This window comes from Manihot esculenta, chromosome 16, assembly GCF_001659605.2.
Source record: "Manihot esculenta cultivar AM560-2 chromosome 16, M.esculenta_v8, whole genome shotgun sequence".
NCBI classification, from domain to species: Eukaryota; Viridiplantae; Streptophyta; class Magnoliopsida; order Malpighiales; family Euphorbiaceae; genus Manihot; species Manihot esculenta.
In genome coordinates, this window is record NC_035176.2 from 29,772,810 (window position 1) to 29,791,038 (window position 18,229).

At 37.6% G+C, this 18,229-nt stretch overlaps 2 protein-coding genes across 2 annotated transcripts; both read right to left on the minus strand.

Moving 5' to 3' along the window:
• Positions 1-6,163: 6,163 nt before the first annotated feature.
• On the minus strand, positions 6,164-15,693 carry LOC110603617 (RRP12-like protein). The gene is made up of 18 exons (XM_021741412.2): positions 15,130-15,693; positions 14,459-14,978; positions 14,081-14,341; positions 13,709-13,800; positions 12,875-13,084; positions 12,375-12,779; positions 11,391-11,569; positions 11,100-11,193; positions 10,913-10,969; positions 10,548-10,682; positions 10,338-10,409; positions 9,538-9,651; positions 9,161-9,322; positions 8,903-9,031; positions 8,307-8,408; positions 8,146-8,225; positions 7,179-7,328; positions 6,164-7,030 (listed from the first exon to the last, which is right to left on the minus strand). The coding sequence occupies exons 1-18, from the start codon at positions 15,622-15,624 to the stop codon at positions 6,448-6,450; spliced, it is 3,840 nt and encodes a 1,279-aa protein (XP_021597104.1). The 5' UTR covers positions 15,625-15,693; the 3' UTR covers positions 6,164-6,447.
• A 1,535-nt stretch (positions 15,694-17,228) lies between these two features.
• LOC110603434 (pectinesterase inhibitor 3) lies at positions 17,229-18,025 on the minus strand. The gene has a single exon (XM_021741164.2). The coding sequence runs from the start codon at positions 17,978-17,980 to the stop codon at positions 17,390-17,392; it is 591 nt and encodes a 196-aa protein (XP_021596856.1). The 5' UTR covers positions 17,981-18,025; the 3' UTR covers positions 17,229-17,389.
• Positions 18,026-18,229: the final 204 nt, after the last annotated feature.

The window sequence follows — 18,229 nt, forward strand, 5'->3', positions numbered from 1 at the left end:
ATCTTTGCCGGTCTTCTACCTCAGTGAGGTCTTCTGCCTCATTGAGGACTTCTGCCTCAGTGAGGTTTTCTGCCTCAGTGAGGTCTTCTGCCTTAGTGAGGTCTTCTGCCTCATTGAGGTCTTCTGCCTCATTGAGGTCTTCTGCCTCAGTGAGGTCTTCTGCCTCTTTGAGGTCTTCTGCCTCTTTTGAGGTCTTCTGCCTCTTTTGAGGTCTTCTTTTGCTAGGACCTCACCTCATTGAGGTCTTCTTTTGCCAGGACCTCAGTGAGGTCTTCTTTTGCTAGGACCTCAGTGAGGTCTTCTTTTGTCAGGACCTCAGTGAGGTCTTCATTTGCTAAGACCTCAGTGAGGTCTTCTCTTGGTGGGACCACAGTGAGGTCTTCTTTTGTCAAGACCTTTTTGAGGTCTTCTTTTGCCAGGACCTCAGTGAGGTCTTCTTTTGCTAGGACCTCAGTGAGGTCTTCTTTTGTCAGGACCTCAGTGAGGTCTTCATTTGTCAAGACCTTATTGAGGTCTTCTTTTGTCAGGACCTTATTGAGGTCTTCTTTTGTCAGGACCTTATTGAGGTCTTCTTTTGTCAAGACCTCAGTGAGGTCTTCATCCTCCTAGAGGTCTTTTAAGATCATCACCGGCCGTTTTTATTTTGTTTTCCCGGGAGTTCTAGGGGATCCCGGTCTTCATTCTCCGGGAGGTCTTTTAAGATCCTCACCGGCCGTTTTTATTTTGTTTTCCCGGGAGTTCTAGGGGATCCCGATCTTCGTGCTCTGGGAGGTCTTTTAAGATCCTCACTGGCCGTTTTTATTCCGAGGTGACCTCGGGGCCCCGCCGGCTGATTTTTGCTTTGTTTTCCCGGGAGTTCTAGGGGATCTCGGTCTTCATGCTCCGGGAGGCATCTTTAAGATCCTCACCGGCCGTTCCGGGGTGACCTCGGGGCCCCGCCGACAGTTTTTTGTTTTGTTTTCCCGGGAGTTCTAGGGGATCCCGGTCTTCATGCTCCGGGAGGCATCTTTAAGATCCTCACTGGCCGTTCCGGGGTGACCTCGGGGCCCCGCCGGCAGTTTTTTGTTTTGTTTTCCCGGGAGTTCTAGGGGATCCCGGTCTTCATGCTCCGGGAGGCATCTTTAAGATCCTCACCGGCCGTTCCGGGGTGACCTCGGGGCCCCGCCGGCAGTTTTTTGTGCCTTCTTGAGGTTTTTGCACAAGATTCAGGCTCATTGGCCTTACTGTCGCTTCGTCATCTCAGCTGGTTTTGTGCCTAACTGAGATCTTGTTCATTTTTCTGAATTTTTCTGCAAAATAAGAGCTTGCACAGAGCGTATATAACGAGAATGCTTGTTGTTAATTCAATAATATCCGTCAATAAATAATATGTCACACATGTCACTCGGTTTCATCTTTCAGATGCATGCAAGTATTAACTCATGCAATTTCAGGGATGCAATGAACAATATTTTTGCATGTGTAAATTTCTCCAGGATTTTACTTTACAAAAGCAATATGTTTAAATACATAATCCCTCTCATTAGAATATTCATGCTATTTTAACTAGCAGCGAAAACTTTTCCATTGAGCTAGTTAATTTTATTTATTTTCTCCATGACATATTAATTATTTTTCATTTATTTTATTTTATTTTATTTTTAACTGGACATTATTAATTTTAAAAACTGAAATAATAATTCTTCTTTCCTTAATAATAGAAAACTCAAGCATTGATATGAGGGCATTCAGGACAATACTGATGCAAGGCTTATTTATTATTATTATTATTATTTGAAAAATACGGATGCTTACCTCTCGAATCGTAGGAAGCTCCCTTCGCAGCATATCATAATCTCTTCTGGGGTTAAGTTTTTGTATATATTCAAGCTCATCATCTGAGAATGTGGGTCCTCCAATGTTTCGTGTTAAAAGAAGAGGAGAATCATTATGAACAGGACTGAGGTCATTACTCAGTACCATATCCCCAAAAGTCAAGCAACTCTCCTCCGTGGGGACTTTAAGAGCAATTTGCAACCTTCTTTTCACTGTATGTGCATTATCGCCACGATCCACTTCCGTCCTCAAGACACAACCAGTCTTAGTCTGCACAAAAACTCGTCTCCTCCCAGCGGGTTGTTTCCCCTCCATTCTCCTGTTCTCGTGATATTCCCCACCGAGTGGGTTGTTGAAGATTGTCACTGCCATCTGGGTTTGAACTGGGCTGTCCCAAGCACGTAGTCCACATGACGACGAAATCGGCAGCACCGACATCGTTCATGTCGACGCCGGCCTGCATGGTCGCATTGCTACATGGTCACGCCGACCTCACTTGTTGGAGCTCGACCAGACCCGCGACTTCCTCCTCAGGTCGGCACGTCTTTGGCAGCTCGATCTCCTTCCATTCTTGCTATTTCAACCATCCGACCTGCTTTTTCCTCACGGACTCCTCTTCTCTAACCTGTTACCTGGAACTTCACAGCAGATCTGCCCATCCAATCTCTACAATATGTGTATTGTTGATCTCACAGTTTTTAACAAAGATATTCATCATCTGAAATTTCACTTCTTTAAATCTCAAAGAAAAGATTAGTAATAATAAAATTTAATAAATATTAAAATAAACTATTTAAAAACTATCAAAATATTCTTGAACCAGCTGGGTCTTTCTTTTCAACTTAGTTATTCAGCTAGGTTATCCGCTGGGTTGTCTTCCCCGTCCTCGAGGTGACCGAGCTTTCTCTGCTGTTACAACGCACGGCTTCGGGCTTCACCGGTGACACCCATGATTGGACACGACATTGGATCGTCACCTTCCCGCGCCGGCTGTGCTGACGCCATTCATCAGGCGTGAAATCACTGTCATTGTGAACCCAAAGCAACAGATTCCCTGTTTTTCACTCTTTCCGAACAATGATGAAGAAGAAGAAAAGAGAAAAGTTGTTGCTGATTGGCAGTGGGCCCTAATCATCCTGTGTGGGTCAGGAATTCTTGACTTCTTGTTGAAAGCATCTCCACTCACGTCTTTACTCTGTTATTTTCCTCAAACAGGGCCCCGATCTCGAGCGTGATCTCCAGCACGGATCTAGTTTCGCACATGGGTTCGGCTCCCACGTGTAATCTCTTAACGATGTTGTTGATTTTAGTGAAAGTCCACTAGTTATTCCTTCTCAAGCCAACGTGCCTTCACTTATAATACTGTGATTATTGGATTTGCCGAGCTCTTTTCAGTTCTGCTACTTCGACCGGCGAAACCATTGACGGTCTTACTAGCGGTGTTTGATCAGTCGTTCTTTCGACAACCAGACGGGCTAATGCCGACCATGCCAATCTGGGTATCTCAGCTCACCTTGTTTTCGAGCTGGATGACATACTGCGTCCGAACTTATCCACCTCGACCTGCCTGGATATTTGATTATTTGCTATTGTCTCCAGGTTGCTCTGATACTTGAGGGGCGTTGCTCTGCAACCGAGTTGAATGGCTATGAATCGTGTCTCCTCCGACCTCATGCCCTATCCGACCTGAAATGTTAGCCCGACCTCATCTATTTTTCATTTATTAATTTTCTCTCTGACTTGCTAACCTGGGATTTTACAGCCGGCCTGAGGATTTCAACAAATATATATATATATATATATATATCTCATTCTTCTTTTTTTTTCTTTTTTTTTTTTCTTACAGAGAATATTCACCAGACTTCAAAGAAAAAACCAGCCATAGTAAAATCTAATAAATATTAAAATAAATTATCTGAAAGACCATCAAAATATTCTTTAGCACAATGAACATTTCTTTTCAGCTGGGTTATCTGCTCAAGCTTTCGTACCTTATGTGGATCTCAATGGGTGGATCTGAAAACTTTTGAGATAGTAAAATCTCTTTCGTGGAGACCACATTCCCGGCCAAGCTCGGCGAGGGGTTAAAAGGAATGGGTGGTTGGTTGTTTGGAGTTGTAGGACTGGAAAATAAGAACCGCTGCCCCTCTTGGGCAGAGCTCAGATTATTTGGAATGACGTTAAGGTTATTTTCTTGGTGGTTTGCCATTGTGGATCTCAGTGGGTTTTGAAAGTGAAAACTCCGGTGATGAAAAGATCTCCTTCGTTTCCCACAGACGGCGCCATTTGATAAATATTTTCCTCTTCCTGGTCCATGATAGATCTGGTTTTCTTCTGGGTCCTTTCTTGTTGGGCTCCCTGATGGGTCTCTCCATGTTCTACCTGGTGAAAGGATCTGTAAAATAAGAAAGAATGGTCAGGGGCCTACCGGGGGTGCCCCGACAGAGGCCCTCCGACGCTCAAGTCAGATTTTATGGCTCAGAGTAGTATATTTAGGCAAGGGTTACAGAAAGAATAAAAATGGTGTCCAGGAAGGAGAAAGAAGAAGAAGAGAACCCACTTTTGCGTGGCCTTTACCGTGATATATATATCTGTCTCTCTGCCACAATGCTAGCTGTCTTCTGCCGCTCAGCTCCGTATGTACGGATGTGTCAGGCACCTGCTCCATGCGTAACGGCCATTAATTCTCCTCTGATACGCATGCGGAAGGACCTACCAGCGGGGCATCTTGGTCATTTTACCCTTTCCGGGCTGGGTTGAATGGTAGGGCTGAAGTTGAGCCTGGTGAGGGCCTGATTACTGGGCCGAGAGGTTTGGGCCGGCTTGATTGAGGGGTCTAGGCGGAGTCCGGCCCTGTGACTGAGCGGGCTGGACCTGACTCTCGAGGGTAATATTGAAGCTTTCGGATCATGGACTGTTTTCGTGGGTCTGGCCTTTAGGCCGGGGTGAAGAAATCCAGCAATCATCAGTAGGCTTGCTACATTTTTGGCATGTGGGGATGAGAGCGGGAGGCGGAGTCGATGTATAAGGTTATTGTAAGGAACTCTAAATTATATATATATATATATATATATATACTGTATAATGTAATATCGATATTATGGAAAGAAAAAAAAATTAGAAATTTGATTAACCATTTATCATTAAATTCAAAAAAATAACAGAGAAAATGCATTTAGACAGAATGAAAATAGAAAGGTCTAAGTGTTTAATTTTAAAAATATAAGGACTAATTTATTAATTATAATATAACTCAAATATTAAAGTAGGTTTAACTGTCCCAGGTCTTCAATATTTAATTTATCAGGCATTAGCAAGAAACCGTGTGAACACCCAGTCGATCCAAGACCAAGTCAATCTTAACGTAACTCTCTAACCATAATTATTAAGAGTCACATACAACATAAACTAAGTATGGAGAAGAAGAGAAGAGTTCACAGCAGAAATGGAGAAGAAGTTTCTTGTATTACACAAAGTAAAATGCTTTACCATTAGTTTTTTTTTTTAAAAAACTTTTGCCTCTTAATAAAATCAAATTGGAACTATTTAAAGTTTGACTCAGTTTGTCTATACCCAAACTTCCATTATTCATTTATGCAGCATGAATAAAATGGATGACTGCTTGACTTTGGAGAATACAACTTTGTTTCAACCCTCCTTGCAACTGCGCAAATGATTGATTCAATTCCAAATGGAATCGAATTTGAAAAAAATGGAAAACTTAAAATAATTGCATTGTAAACCAAAATTTTTGGTTCGTTTTAAGGCCCTTCTTCACAACAGGCAGAAACAAGGATTTTTGTTATCTAAAGCAGCTATCCATGAAGCACAAACTTGAACAAATTCAGATAAAACAAATGGTCCAAGTGACCGCTTGATTTATGCAAAAATGAAAAAGAAAAACGAAAAAGACAATCATCGAAATAAATAATTTTTTCAGAAATAAGTAAGTCAAATTAACAGCATTCATCACAAAATTAGAAGCCGTGAATCTGCATCACCACGAGTTGAGGACAAAGGAGCCATGCATTTTGCAAGATGAAAGAAAACGAGAAGCCACACGTAGAATGCGAATTCCTGATCCCTCGGCGTTAAAAGAGATTGATATTGACGATAGAGAGGAGAGTGAATGGAATATTGTAGAAGTGAATCACAGTCGCTAGGGATTCACAACTTAAGAATTTAGTCGTATATCCGATTATTTAAATTTTTCATTGAACCAATCACATTGATTTGAAAAACTAGAATCCTTTAAAACCAATAACGAAAACTAAAAAATAAAACCCAAAAAACTGACTCCATTCAATTTGATTCTGTATTTCAGTTATAACCAAAAAGTGCACAGCTCTAACCCAATAATAATGTTAATATATATCATACCACCATGATCATTCGATCAAATCTTGAAACAAGACCCCTGAATTCTAAACAAAATTGAAACATCACTATCAACTCTCACATTTCACATTTCCGCTTTATATAGAAACACAATACATTTTCCAAATATGACCAATTGCCTTTAATACTGAAGCAGACGACATTTTGTACAAATAATTTATCAAACAAATAACCACATAAAACTCTTGAAACTAGAGAATAGAATAGAAAAACTTATCAATGCAACCAGGTTCTTCACCTGTTTTTTCTTTTGTTGCTTTTCTTTTGATTCTTGAATCTCATGAGCTTCATGGAAAGTGCAGTTGAGGAGCTCTTGCCCTCGAGCTTCTTGGTCATTTTCACCACACTTGTCATACCTTTTCTAGCAGCTGCACGATGCTCAGGTCTACGGCTCATCATCTTGCGATCAAGAGGCCAATATGCATACGGTTCAAGCTTGTCCTTCCTCTTCAGATCACCACCTGCCTTCTTGCTAGCATATTCATTCCCAGTGAAAGCCCACCCAGTTTCTGTTGTTTTTCGACGCTTTTGGGCTTTTCTTGAAGAATCAGAAACGTAAGTACCTGCTTCACTCCTCGCATCTGAATCAGGATCAGATGGCTTGTCCTTCTTTACTCTCCCTCGTTCACGTATTATCAATCTCCCTTCAGAGTCTATCTCTGGCTCATCATCTGATTCTTGCTTCCTTTTGAGAGACTCTGATGATCGAAGAGCCAACCTAGTTTTGCTCCGATCAAGCAAATCTAGTGGTTCGTCTTCTAACTGGTCAAACAAGTCTTCCGGCAAGCTCTTATCTGATTTGCGCATTCTCTTGGACCTGGATTAATTGAGCATACACCAAAGTCAATTCAGATTATTAATTATGAATGGACATTCTGCAAGATGCTCCTCCAGAATCAGCAGAACCCCAATTATCACATCAATAAAGGGTACACTGAGAAATCCAAAATCAGAATTTAACTAACCGTAGTGAAGAAGCTTTGGACTTAAGCTGCGAGGAAGCCTTGCTTTTCCGACCAGAGATGGTCTTCGTATCCATAAATTCAACATCACTGTCCTCTGTTTCTTCATCATCAAAATCAGAAAATATTTTTGTATGATTCCATCTACTTAACCTGAACAGAAAAGAGTGTTTACAAAATATCAACACTGGCACTTTAAAATGAGAAAGAGACCGCCATGTTTGTTATTCTTAATTTTTGGGTACACAATCCCTTGATGAAATGTAAAACTTTCAAAAAGATCAAACAAGTCTTTAGCCAAATTAAGCCTCCTATGAAGAATATAACATGCAACTCTTTAGTGCTTATCGGGGAGAAACTTTTGATGTACTAGGTTGAATAAGAAATATAAAATGCAGATTGAACCTAGGCTAACACTAGGGCCTTGTTGGATTCAAATGTCCTACTTCTAAAGGGGTGAACTTCCCACAGAGTAACTTGAGTTGGAGGAAATATCATACTTCCCCTACAATAAAGTGAGAGCCTTGACTTTCCAAGAAAAAGAAAATAGCCAACTAAACAAGCAGGATTTATTCATGGAACTTGAAATTCTTGAGTTGAGTTACACCTAACCAAACAACCAAACAAGACCTAAAATTGACTATAGAGAACTTAGGACTTGGGACCTAAAGTTCATTTACTAATTCATTTGATAATGCAATACAGCAACAAAATAACCAAACATTAAAAAGCAATAGCACATCCCATGCTCCCATCCATCAATATCCTATGCTATACTAAGAGCATAGCTCTCTATTAAAAAGAGATGCATGATAAAATGAGCTGACATATAAACAGGGTCTGGATTGCTCATTATCCATGTTCATGAACTTGATGCATTATGCAATCCCATCACACTGTTATACCAGTTGAAGCAGTACAGTAATTCAAAATATCTAGATATGCAGCTTAACATGAAATTTAGTAAGACCTGGATGTGGTTGCCCTTGATAGCTGAGATCTTGCATCCTCAGAGTTTCCTGCAGTCTTTCTCTCTTTCCGCTCCTTTATCTAAACTCAACAAGTATGGAAGAATTCAGGAGGATCCTTTAGAAATTAACACTGCATGTTAAATGATGTAATTTGACCAACCTTCCGGATGTTAGTAAGAAGTCTCATATGTTCCTCAGGCATCACTGCCTTGACAGCATCAAGACCACACTTCCTGATGAGCATTTCTATCAGATGCTTAACCTGACAGAAATTCAGAATTCACGGACGGGATAAGGATTTGGACCATTTCTAAAATAACCATACAGACCTAAAAGTACAACAGATTCAGAGTTCTAGCCATGCTTCAGTGCCCTTTATAGAAGGCCCTCGTAAATTGATCATCATGGACAGCATAAGGAGTGTTGAACAATAAATGCATACACATATTACAAATTGAATGCTACTAGACCCTAAACAAGAAGAGGAGAGAATAATACTGAAAAGGACCAAACTGTGAAGTTATTAACAAGCCACAAAGACCAGAACTGCTAATTTTAAATTGCAGGGAGCAAAGCTCGAACTGTTTTAGTAATTTACCCAAATAAACACTGCACAAAAATTGGGCAGATAGCAATAATGATTCACAAGCAAATGATAAGAATCAAATAACATGTATGAGAAAGGTACATCTTTTCCCCTAAAAGCTCAATAAAATCCAACATTTCTGCAAAATTTATTAGAACGCAAACAGAAACCTTGGCTTTGAAATGGTTTGTAGTGTCATCTTGCCATTTCAGCAAGCCTTCAACCATATTCCCCAAGTGGTTCTGCAGCCCCTCAGACTGTGATTTTGCCACCAGGACCTTTAGAAAACCTAAATTAGCCTGAACCAAAAGCCAAAACTGTATTAGGGCCCGATGATGGGTTTAAAACGTTTGCTAATTTTTAGGGAACAAAAGGAGCAATCAGTTGATAATAGGCCAAAATGAATATATCAAAAGATAAGAACATACTTTAATGATTTCCCGGTTCTTCCTTCTTAGGAGGAGAAATGTGGACGGAAGCAACTTGTAAGCAGTAGAAACAAGATCTGAAAACTCATAAGCTAGACGAGCTAAGCCTTTTACTGCAGCACTAACCATATGAGGAGTTTCTCCTGCCAAGCCTCCAGCAACCTATGACCAAAGATGGTTGTGATTCAAACATTACACATGACATCCAAAACTTTTTTACATACAAAAGAGGGACAGTACTTCAGATGATAAAATGTGCATCAATATAAATATACATAAGATCTTGTCAGAAGTTTTGATGTATGAGACAAAGACGAGCTTTAATCTATCCAAGAAGTTGGTTTGAAAGAATTAAGGCAGTTAAAACAGATGAGCACCATGTTGAAAAATTGATACAAGTTCTCCCTGTTTCCACCATTCTCTTCATCTCCACATGCATGACCAATTTGGACAAGCACGTCATAGGCTCTATTTCTGGTCTTCTTGTTAGCCTGTAAGATGAACATTGAGAAAAAAACAAAAAAGGAATAAAGCAACCATTAAAAGACAACTATAAATACCAAAGAAAAAATGTCAAAATCCAGAGTGTAGTTTTAAAAGAGGAACACAAAGGTGTCACATTACAATTACAACCACAAACCAACTAATCACATAATCATTAAACTTGTGGACCATATAGTATATATGGCAAGGAAAAGCATAATGGCAAACCCACATTCAAAGAAAAGAATTTCAGCTCCAAAGAAGTAGAAATATAAGTGGTAAAAAGTGCAAGCATTTTAAACAACAGATTTGGAACAGTTTCCGAAATCAAAATTGATGAATAGGGTTGAAGTGGAATGAACCATCAGCTGATTCCTTGAATTTTTTTGAACCAGTAGCAGACATAAAACAGTGAAATGTCTTATGTTGTCTCACCTCGCGTGTATTGCCCAATTCAAATGTGCTTCACTGTGAATTGCGAATCAACATAGATGAAATGGCAAAAAAGGTTCATTACATTGAAATTCCACTACATAAGTGTATTGCATCATGCACACAGCTCAATATCAAAATAGAAGAAAGGTATTAGTCATCCCCACACAATTATAAGTTCAAGTTTATGAAAGCTAACACTTTCGTGTAAAAATGTCAAACAGTAGGGGGTGACTGCAATTTTCTAGTGCAGAGCATATACCTCTTTCAGAGCAAGAATTATTTCAGTAAGGAAAGCACTAAGGATGTCACGCCGCCTCTGCTCTGAATCTCCCTGCAACAAAAGAAAAAAAACACTCTGCTAAAGAAAAAGCTAAACAAATCAAATTCAAAGGTTGTCATGATATCAAATGAGTATAATTGCTAGTCGAATCTGATTGTGAATATAAGAAAAGTAAATTAGATTTGCAACCTTTGAAACATGGACTGTCAGAAAGTACAAACAATCAAGTCTGTGTCGTTTCGCAGAGAAATGGCAGGAAGGCAGGACATCAATCATGAGTTGGAGCAACTCCTCAAGCTGTGATGAGAGGAACCCATCATATTTCTGGTCATAAGAACAAGAAAACAGGAAAATTAATCAGAAAATTAATTTCATGAAAGTAATAACATAGCGGGATGGGATAGTAAGATGGGCTGGCGGGAATATTTTTATTTCTGCAGCTAAAGTATCACCTAAATTGCCCAGGTATGACAGTTGACCAAATTCCACATATTCTATTTATGCTTCAAAATCACAAAGCAGAATGAAATTCAGGAGAACTTCCAAAGATATACCTGAATAATAATTGAAAGGACTTTATATGCTTTCTTTTGGATCATACCCTCAGCATCCTATAAAACACAAAACAAAAGCAATTGTAATATCAACAATTGCAACTATTCCAATACAGTAAACAAAAATGCAGCTTCTACCAGAAGTAACAAAGTCAAATCACCGGATAATATAGCCAAATTGACAAACCTGTAGTGCAGGCTTTACTGCACTAAACAAAACACCAATCTCTTGTCCATCCAAACCAGGCAAAAGGGAAACAGCTAAATCAAATAGTCGTGCCCTGTACATACAGTCAAGTAAAAAAAGGTACATTTTGATTAATTCCAACGCATTAAACACGGCATACATCTGACTAGAATGAAATTGGGGTAACAATTGGTCATGAAGACTGATAGATGATACAATAGATGCAAAAACATGCATAAGAACATAAAAAAAGAAGAGGAGAGAGAGACCAATAGGAAGTGAAGAATCAACCTCTCAAGTGATGGTGACTTTTCATTTGATGAATCATCAATCCGCATAAAATTAGAATTTCCAGAAACTTTAGCCTTTGTAGCCTTTTGTGTAACATCCAAAAGCTTTCGCATTGTCTTTAAGAAAATCCTTTTAACTACAGCTTTATCAGCTATTGAAGCAAACTCGCTAATTGTAGACTGCAAAATATGTTAAACAACATTGGACATTAAAAATGCCAGCTAATTGCATTGAAAATTATAAGATCACTTCTCCAAAAATAAGGTTCTGATCCAATAATTATAAATGTCAGCAATCCCAGAATGTGAACTCAGGACTGCCCAACTTGAAAGTGAGCACCAAAGTTACTTTTGCACCATTTTATGGTCAAACCATATGAACCTCTCTCTAATATCGCGATTTATGTATGGATACAGAAATTCTATCGACCCCCTTTATAATTTGCAAATTGTTCATCTAGACTTTCATATGCTTTAAATTCCATCAAAACTAATGGCAACAGTTAGCATTTAGTACAACAAGGAAAAGAATTAATATGCGATTCAAGTGATGGGTAAGGCCCATGCCCACTTTGCCTTTACCTCTGATGAAGAAAAACTAAAAAAACATGGCTGGAAATAACAAAAAGACAAACTTTCACAAGTTGAATAGGTGGCAAACAAGAAAATTGAGGAACTCAAAATTGAGCGGGTATCCATACAATTTTACATGTTTCTATTGTTATAAGTATCAAAAGACAAGTAGCAAAAGAAATTGACAACCACCTGGCTTTTTCAGATGCATTGTTCAATGCTGCAGTTAGAGCAAATATGACAGAAAATTTTGGCTCTAAAAAATATGAAAAAATGATATTGTGAAGATAAATGATAATCGCAAACATCTTTTTGTGAGGAAAGAAGTTTCTCAACATATCAAAAAATCTATTCTATCCCAAAAGGTCATGAAATGACTCATGGTATTCTTCAATTGTTATAGCATAAGTACCTGCAAACAGCCACCATCATCTTTTGAAGATTCCAAGAGGATCCCTGACAAAACAGTCAAAAACTCACGAGCAGACGACCTTAGCACACTCAAATTATCTGCCGCAACTTGTGGGCTATAGTGGGCCATAGCTTGTTGTCTAGCAACACCAATTTCAGTAACATTCAAATTATCATCTCCTTCAACAATTCTTTTATTTTGTTGAACAAAATTCTGCAAGGCAGTGCATACTATTCCACGAACATCACATTCTTCACGAAGAGCACTACACAAAGCTTTCTCAAGATCCTTAAAACTTTCTGCAGTATCCAAAGGATAATTGCAAAAAGAAGGTAATAAGGACCACAAAGAGTATACAAGGGCATCAGCACTCCTTGCAGAGACAACCCGTCCTTCTAGCTCAAACTGTAACAAGTAATAATCACAAATGCTACAGTCCACAAAAACATATATAGATAGAGAGAGAGCGAGAGAGACATTACTGCTGAAGAGTTTCATACCTTTTGAGATTTCTGTTTTATCACACCAATCATACCCAAAATGGCCTCTGTAAAGAAGCTTAAATGGGCACCAACAGTGTACTGCTTCAAAATGGGAAAGAGCCAAACATTAACCTCAGACAGGTCATCAGCCTCTAAATTAAGAGGTAGGAGGCTTAAAAATGTTTCAGGGCCCATTGCACCAAGCGCAGATCCTAGGCATTCATGCAACTGCAGTTTGACAAAAAGATCCACAAATCAGAAGAAAGTTAAATTTTCAATTTAAAAGAGAAAGCAGCAAGTATTAAAAATTTCAGGTCCAGAGTGCCAGCATTAAATTTAACTTCAGATCATATTCTACACTAATAATAAGTTGAATATGCAATTTAAAACCCAAAATAGAAGCACTTCAATATATATTACACTCGATGAACCAAATGTAGTGGAAAGATAAAGTTTCCCCATTCGATGGTTATTGATGATTTTATAGAGTAAAAAAATGGCTAATAAACATGAAAATTTTAATAAAGAATTGTGGTGAACTCCTGATACTTCAGATTGCAATGACTTCTATTAGCATACTGCATGATGACATGCTGACATTCCGAATCTGTATAATGTCAGATAAAGAGCACTCAGGAGAAGACAAACTTTCAATGCAACCAAGTCATAACAGAAAACCAAAAGATCCTGGCACCTTTATAGGCATACTGCAATAATTAACCCACATTATAATACAAATAGAAGATACACAAATCCTATTGAAAAGCCAAATAACTGAGACAAGATTCAAACATGATGGGGGCATGACATAATTGAATATCAAGATCCTTCAATATACAACCAAATAACTACCTGTTTCCTATAAGGAAAATCTTCATCTGACAACCCCTGCATATCTGCCAGGTTCTTAAGGGTTCCTTTCATAAAATATGAAGAATAGTTGCCTGAAAAGAAGAGGCACGGGGGAGACTATTTACTGTTATTGGTCAAGAGGAAATAATGAACAAAGTATTTTTTGTCAAAGAGAAAATAAGGGGAACAAAATTATAGAGGACTAAGTGCAGAGCTGAAAGGTTCATAAGCCAGTTGTAGCAGAAATGTATTATTAAAAAAAAAAAAGAAAACTTTCATTCACAAGCATTTTTTTGTAATCTCATCCAAAAGCGAGAAGCTTAAAACATTAAGTAGAATAGAACAAGAGATAAAAGCAAAAACTAAGAATACCTAATTTATCAAACATTGTTGAAACAACTTGAAATACCGTATCCCAGACAGCACTATAATGATAATCAAGTAAGCTTTCAATAGTTGCACACACTTTTTCAATGACTGTTGGACCAGACTTTCTGCCATCTGCATTTTTATTCGTCTTGATCTGGTCTACTCCCTGCTTGATCAAAATTTCATCAATGCAATTAGTTATCAAACTCTTCAATGCCTCCATTGCTGCAAAGATGGCCTCCTCATGTTCAGAGGCCAAAATATCTGACAAACCAAAAGTGACAAAGAAACAAGATTATTCTGTTGTTGCTGTGATGCCCATTAAACTGGGGAAAAAAAAAGGACAGTACTATCTTTCCAATTGAAAATTTAGCATATTACCTTTCAGGGTACTAAATACAAGCGGTAGTTTAACCACACAAATTTGTCTATTCAAGGAATAAACTTTTCTCATCCCTGAATCCAGTAACCGAGCAGTGAAAGTCAAGTTATCAACAGATGTCTCATTTGTAGAGGCAGAAAGAGCTAATGAGCATAATAGGTCTAGCAATGCTTCAGCGGAAACATCTGAAGTCATGTGCAAACAAATTACGTTCAAACTATCAGTTATGCGCCTTGTGACAACTGGCTGCCGCAGTTCAAGAAGGGTTTTATAGTACTTAAGAATGGTAGTTTTACACTTCATAGACATAAGAGGAAGACATTCCTTAAGAGTATCAAGGACAAAGAGGACCTCCTGCGCTCCTCTAGGCCCTTCAGTCTCATTAGTGTTTGATCCACCAGCAAGAAGAAGAAACCTTTCCAATGTATTAGTAATTCCTTCACTTGCAGGAATCAACGATGGTATTCCCTGGAAACTTTGTAGAACATCGCGCAAACAAGTATTTGCCTGTTTTCTCACCTGTTAAAAATCCACAGCAAAACATGCCATAAGTTCAAAGAACTAATCTCCTATGTGATTACAAATGCCTCATTTCACATAATTACATTCAATTCATCGCAGAATAACAATTCGAAGCAAATTACTCAAACACGAAGCTTAAGGAAGTCACCTTTGGACGCGAATCAATTATAAACCCCAATAAAACACCATATAATTGAGAAACATCAATCCAACTGACTGTGTCTTTAATAATCAACATATGCGCTATACATTTCAATCCCGAAGTTACTGCACCAACCGTCAGCGAATTCAACCTTAAAACCTTAACCACGATCTCCGATATGAGTTCTCTTTTCTTCTTCAGTATCGCAGTCGAAATCCTGGGAAGAGCGAGGGAGATAATGGTCAGGAGAGCATCGACCACGTGAGGGGGAGGGTCAGGCTCGGAAGACGAGAGGCGGTCGAGGGAGGAGCAAGCGGCGCCGAAGTAAGCGATTGGAGTGGACTGGAGATTCTGTTCCTTAAGTTCCTGGGACATGGCGCCAATGACTGCACAGAGATGCTGGTGATCTTCTTGTGTGGAGGTGGAGAAGCGCGAGAGAATTGAATCGCAGAGATCGTCAGTTGTAGGGATGACAGAACCCTCCATCTCGATGCCTTCCATTGGAGGAAGAAGGGAATAAATTAGGAGTTGCAGATGCCGGGAACTTAGAAAACTAAACCCTACCTTTGCCAGGGTTTATTAGGAAGGTGGGAAAATTCGGGCTTGGGTATCAAACAGCGGAACAGACCCGCTTTAGGCATTAAACATCACAAGCCCAATACAAATTAAATATTTAATTTTAAAAATAAAAAGATAGATCCCTTAATTAAATTTTAATAACTATAATTTACTATATATATTTGGTAAAATTAGGAATTGACTTATGAAAATAATATTGTCAATTATTAGATTAAATATTTATATTATGAATAAATTATTTTTCAATTTTTCAATTATATTATAATTAATAATTAATAACTATATCTTTATTTTAAAATCAAATATCTTTGGAAAAAAAAAGTCAAATATTTTTTTTAAAGCTCCTTCCATCTATCAAATTAAAGCATCGTTAATAAAATACGAAAAAGAATATATTAATCTTGTTTAATAAATTCCCTCTACCTCTTGACATCTTTAGACATTTCATCATATAATAAATATGTATTATACAACAAAACAAAATTAATCATTGACTGGCTCAAATTTATTCAATCATTTCTACCCATTCAATTCAAATTTGTAATATGATATCAAAGCATGTTAAACTCTATTTAATTTCAGTTCAGTTTTAATACAATTTTTCAAAGTTAAAACGCAGTTTAAGGTTGTAGGGTGAGATTTATAACTTCAAATATTTGACTATCCCAGTTTCTACTTGAAAAGGAGTGTAAATAATCCTACATTTAAAAATTACAAAATATCTAAAAGGATGTTTTAGCTTGATTATTTATTTATGGGTAATAAGTTAGTTTGACTAATTAAATTAATTTAATAGTATATACTTTCACTTAATAAAAAAATATATTTTTTAAGTAATTTTCATATTAAATAGATAATTTATGATTAAATTAAGTGAAAGTTTTGATTTATCAATTGATTATTATAAATCGTAGAGTTTAATGCACTGTAAAGTTGAGTTTTTTGCACTCACAAGTATAGTTTGGTAGGAAGTAGATTTGAGTAAATATTAGAGATTTCAAGTTCCACTCTCGTAATTTTTAATTTCAATTTAAAAAAAGCAAGTTAGATTTTAAAATTTAACAAAAATAAAACTTTTATTTGAATATTAATTTCACTAATTTTGTTTTAAAAAAATTACAAATAATAATTTTATCAAATTTAACTTCTAAAATTAACATTACTGCACATTAAAAAAATAGTTAATATTGAGATAAAAAAAATCTAAATTTTTCACAAATGTTTATTTTTATTTTATCCCTATAATTATTTTAAATCATTGATTTATTTAAAAATATACCTAGTCATACCTAAACTTTTTTCTTTGCCTTTTCCAGATACTTGCACTCATAATCAACCTTTTAAAACTGAATTTATATGTTTTTTTTATGAATTTTTAACTCTTTGATATAAGATAATTACATTATTTTTTATATTAACCAAACTTTTGGTGTATTACAGTACTGAGGAAAGATATATTAGTAACTATAATATAAAATTTATTACTTTTAATTATATTAAATATATATTTTTAATTTGTCTATATATGGAAAAAAACTCGTCTACGTAGCATTAAATTGGAATATTAAATACGTACAACTTCTATAAAATTAGTTACAAAAATCAAAACAGCAAGAAAAGAGAAAAAAAAACACAGTAAAGAGTAATTACTCAAAAGACTAATTTCACAATCACACGAAAACCATCTTCAAGGATTATCGACGCTAGGCCTGCCACCGCTGTTCTCGTCAAGCCTATTAATCATATACAGAGCATTACTAGTAACCCTAGCCATATTTCTGATCTTTCGCTTCACATCACTCTTCACCTTGCTTTCAACTCCCTCAAATCCATCAAGACACGTGTCCTCGTTCGTCAGAGCAGCGCTCACCCACGTCTCCGCATTGCTCATCTGCCATCGGAACGTTTCGCTTCTCAAATGTTTCAACTCATCCAGTGTGCTGCTCAACTCCTCCACTGCATCAGATATCTGCTCAACGCAATCACTTAGTGCGACTCTTTCTCTCTTAGCTTTAAGCCCTGAGAGGGAGCTTAGGTACTTCGACGCCTTACTGGCACGAGCCAGGCTGACCTTGACGGCGGCTTGGGCGAGGTCGCGAGGGGTGTTGGCCGGGCCGGAGTATGAGGAGAGAGTGTGGATGCATAGGGTAGGGTAACTGGCATGGAGGCACGATGAACGGACCAGATCTTGCTGTGCATTCTGGCTGAAGTTTGGAGCGGCGGAGCTGGGAGTGAAAGAGAGGAAAATGAAGAGAAGGAGAGAGAAGAAGGGAGGCATCGTACAGTCTTCAGTAGCTGTAGCTGTATAATGCTTGTCATGGCTGGCGTCGTTTTTTATAGGAGAGTGAAGTTTGAGAATGGGCTTCAAGTTGGTGCGTAATTACTAAACTAACCTCCTTTATATTTCATAGTTTCAATGGGGCAGAAAAGATTTTCCATTATTATTATTTTTTATCTCGTCTAACTATTTCAATTTCAAGAATTTCCTCACCATTAATCTGTCAATAGAAAAGTAGATAATTAAATG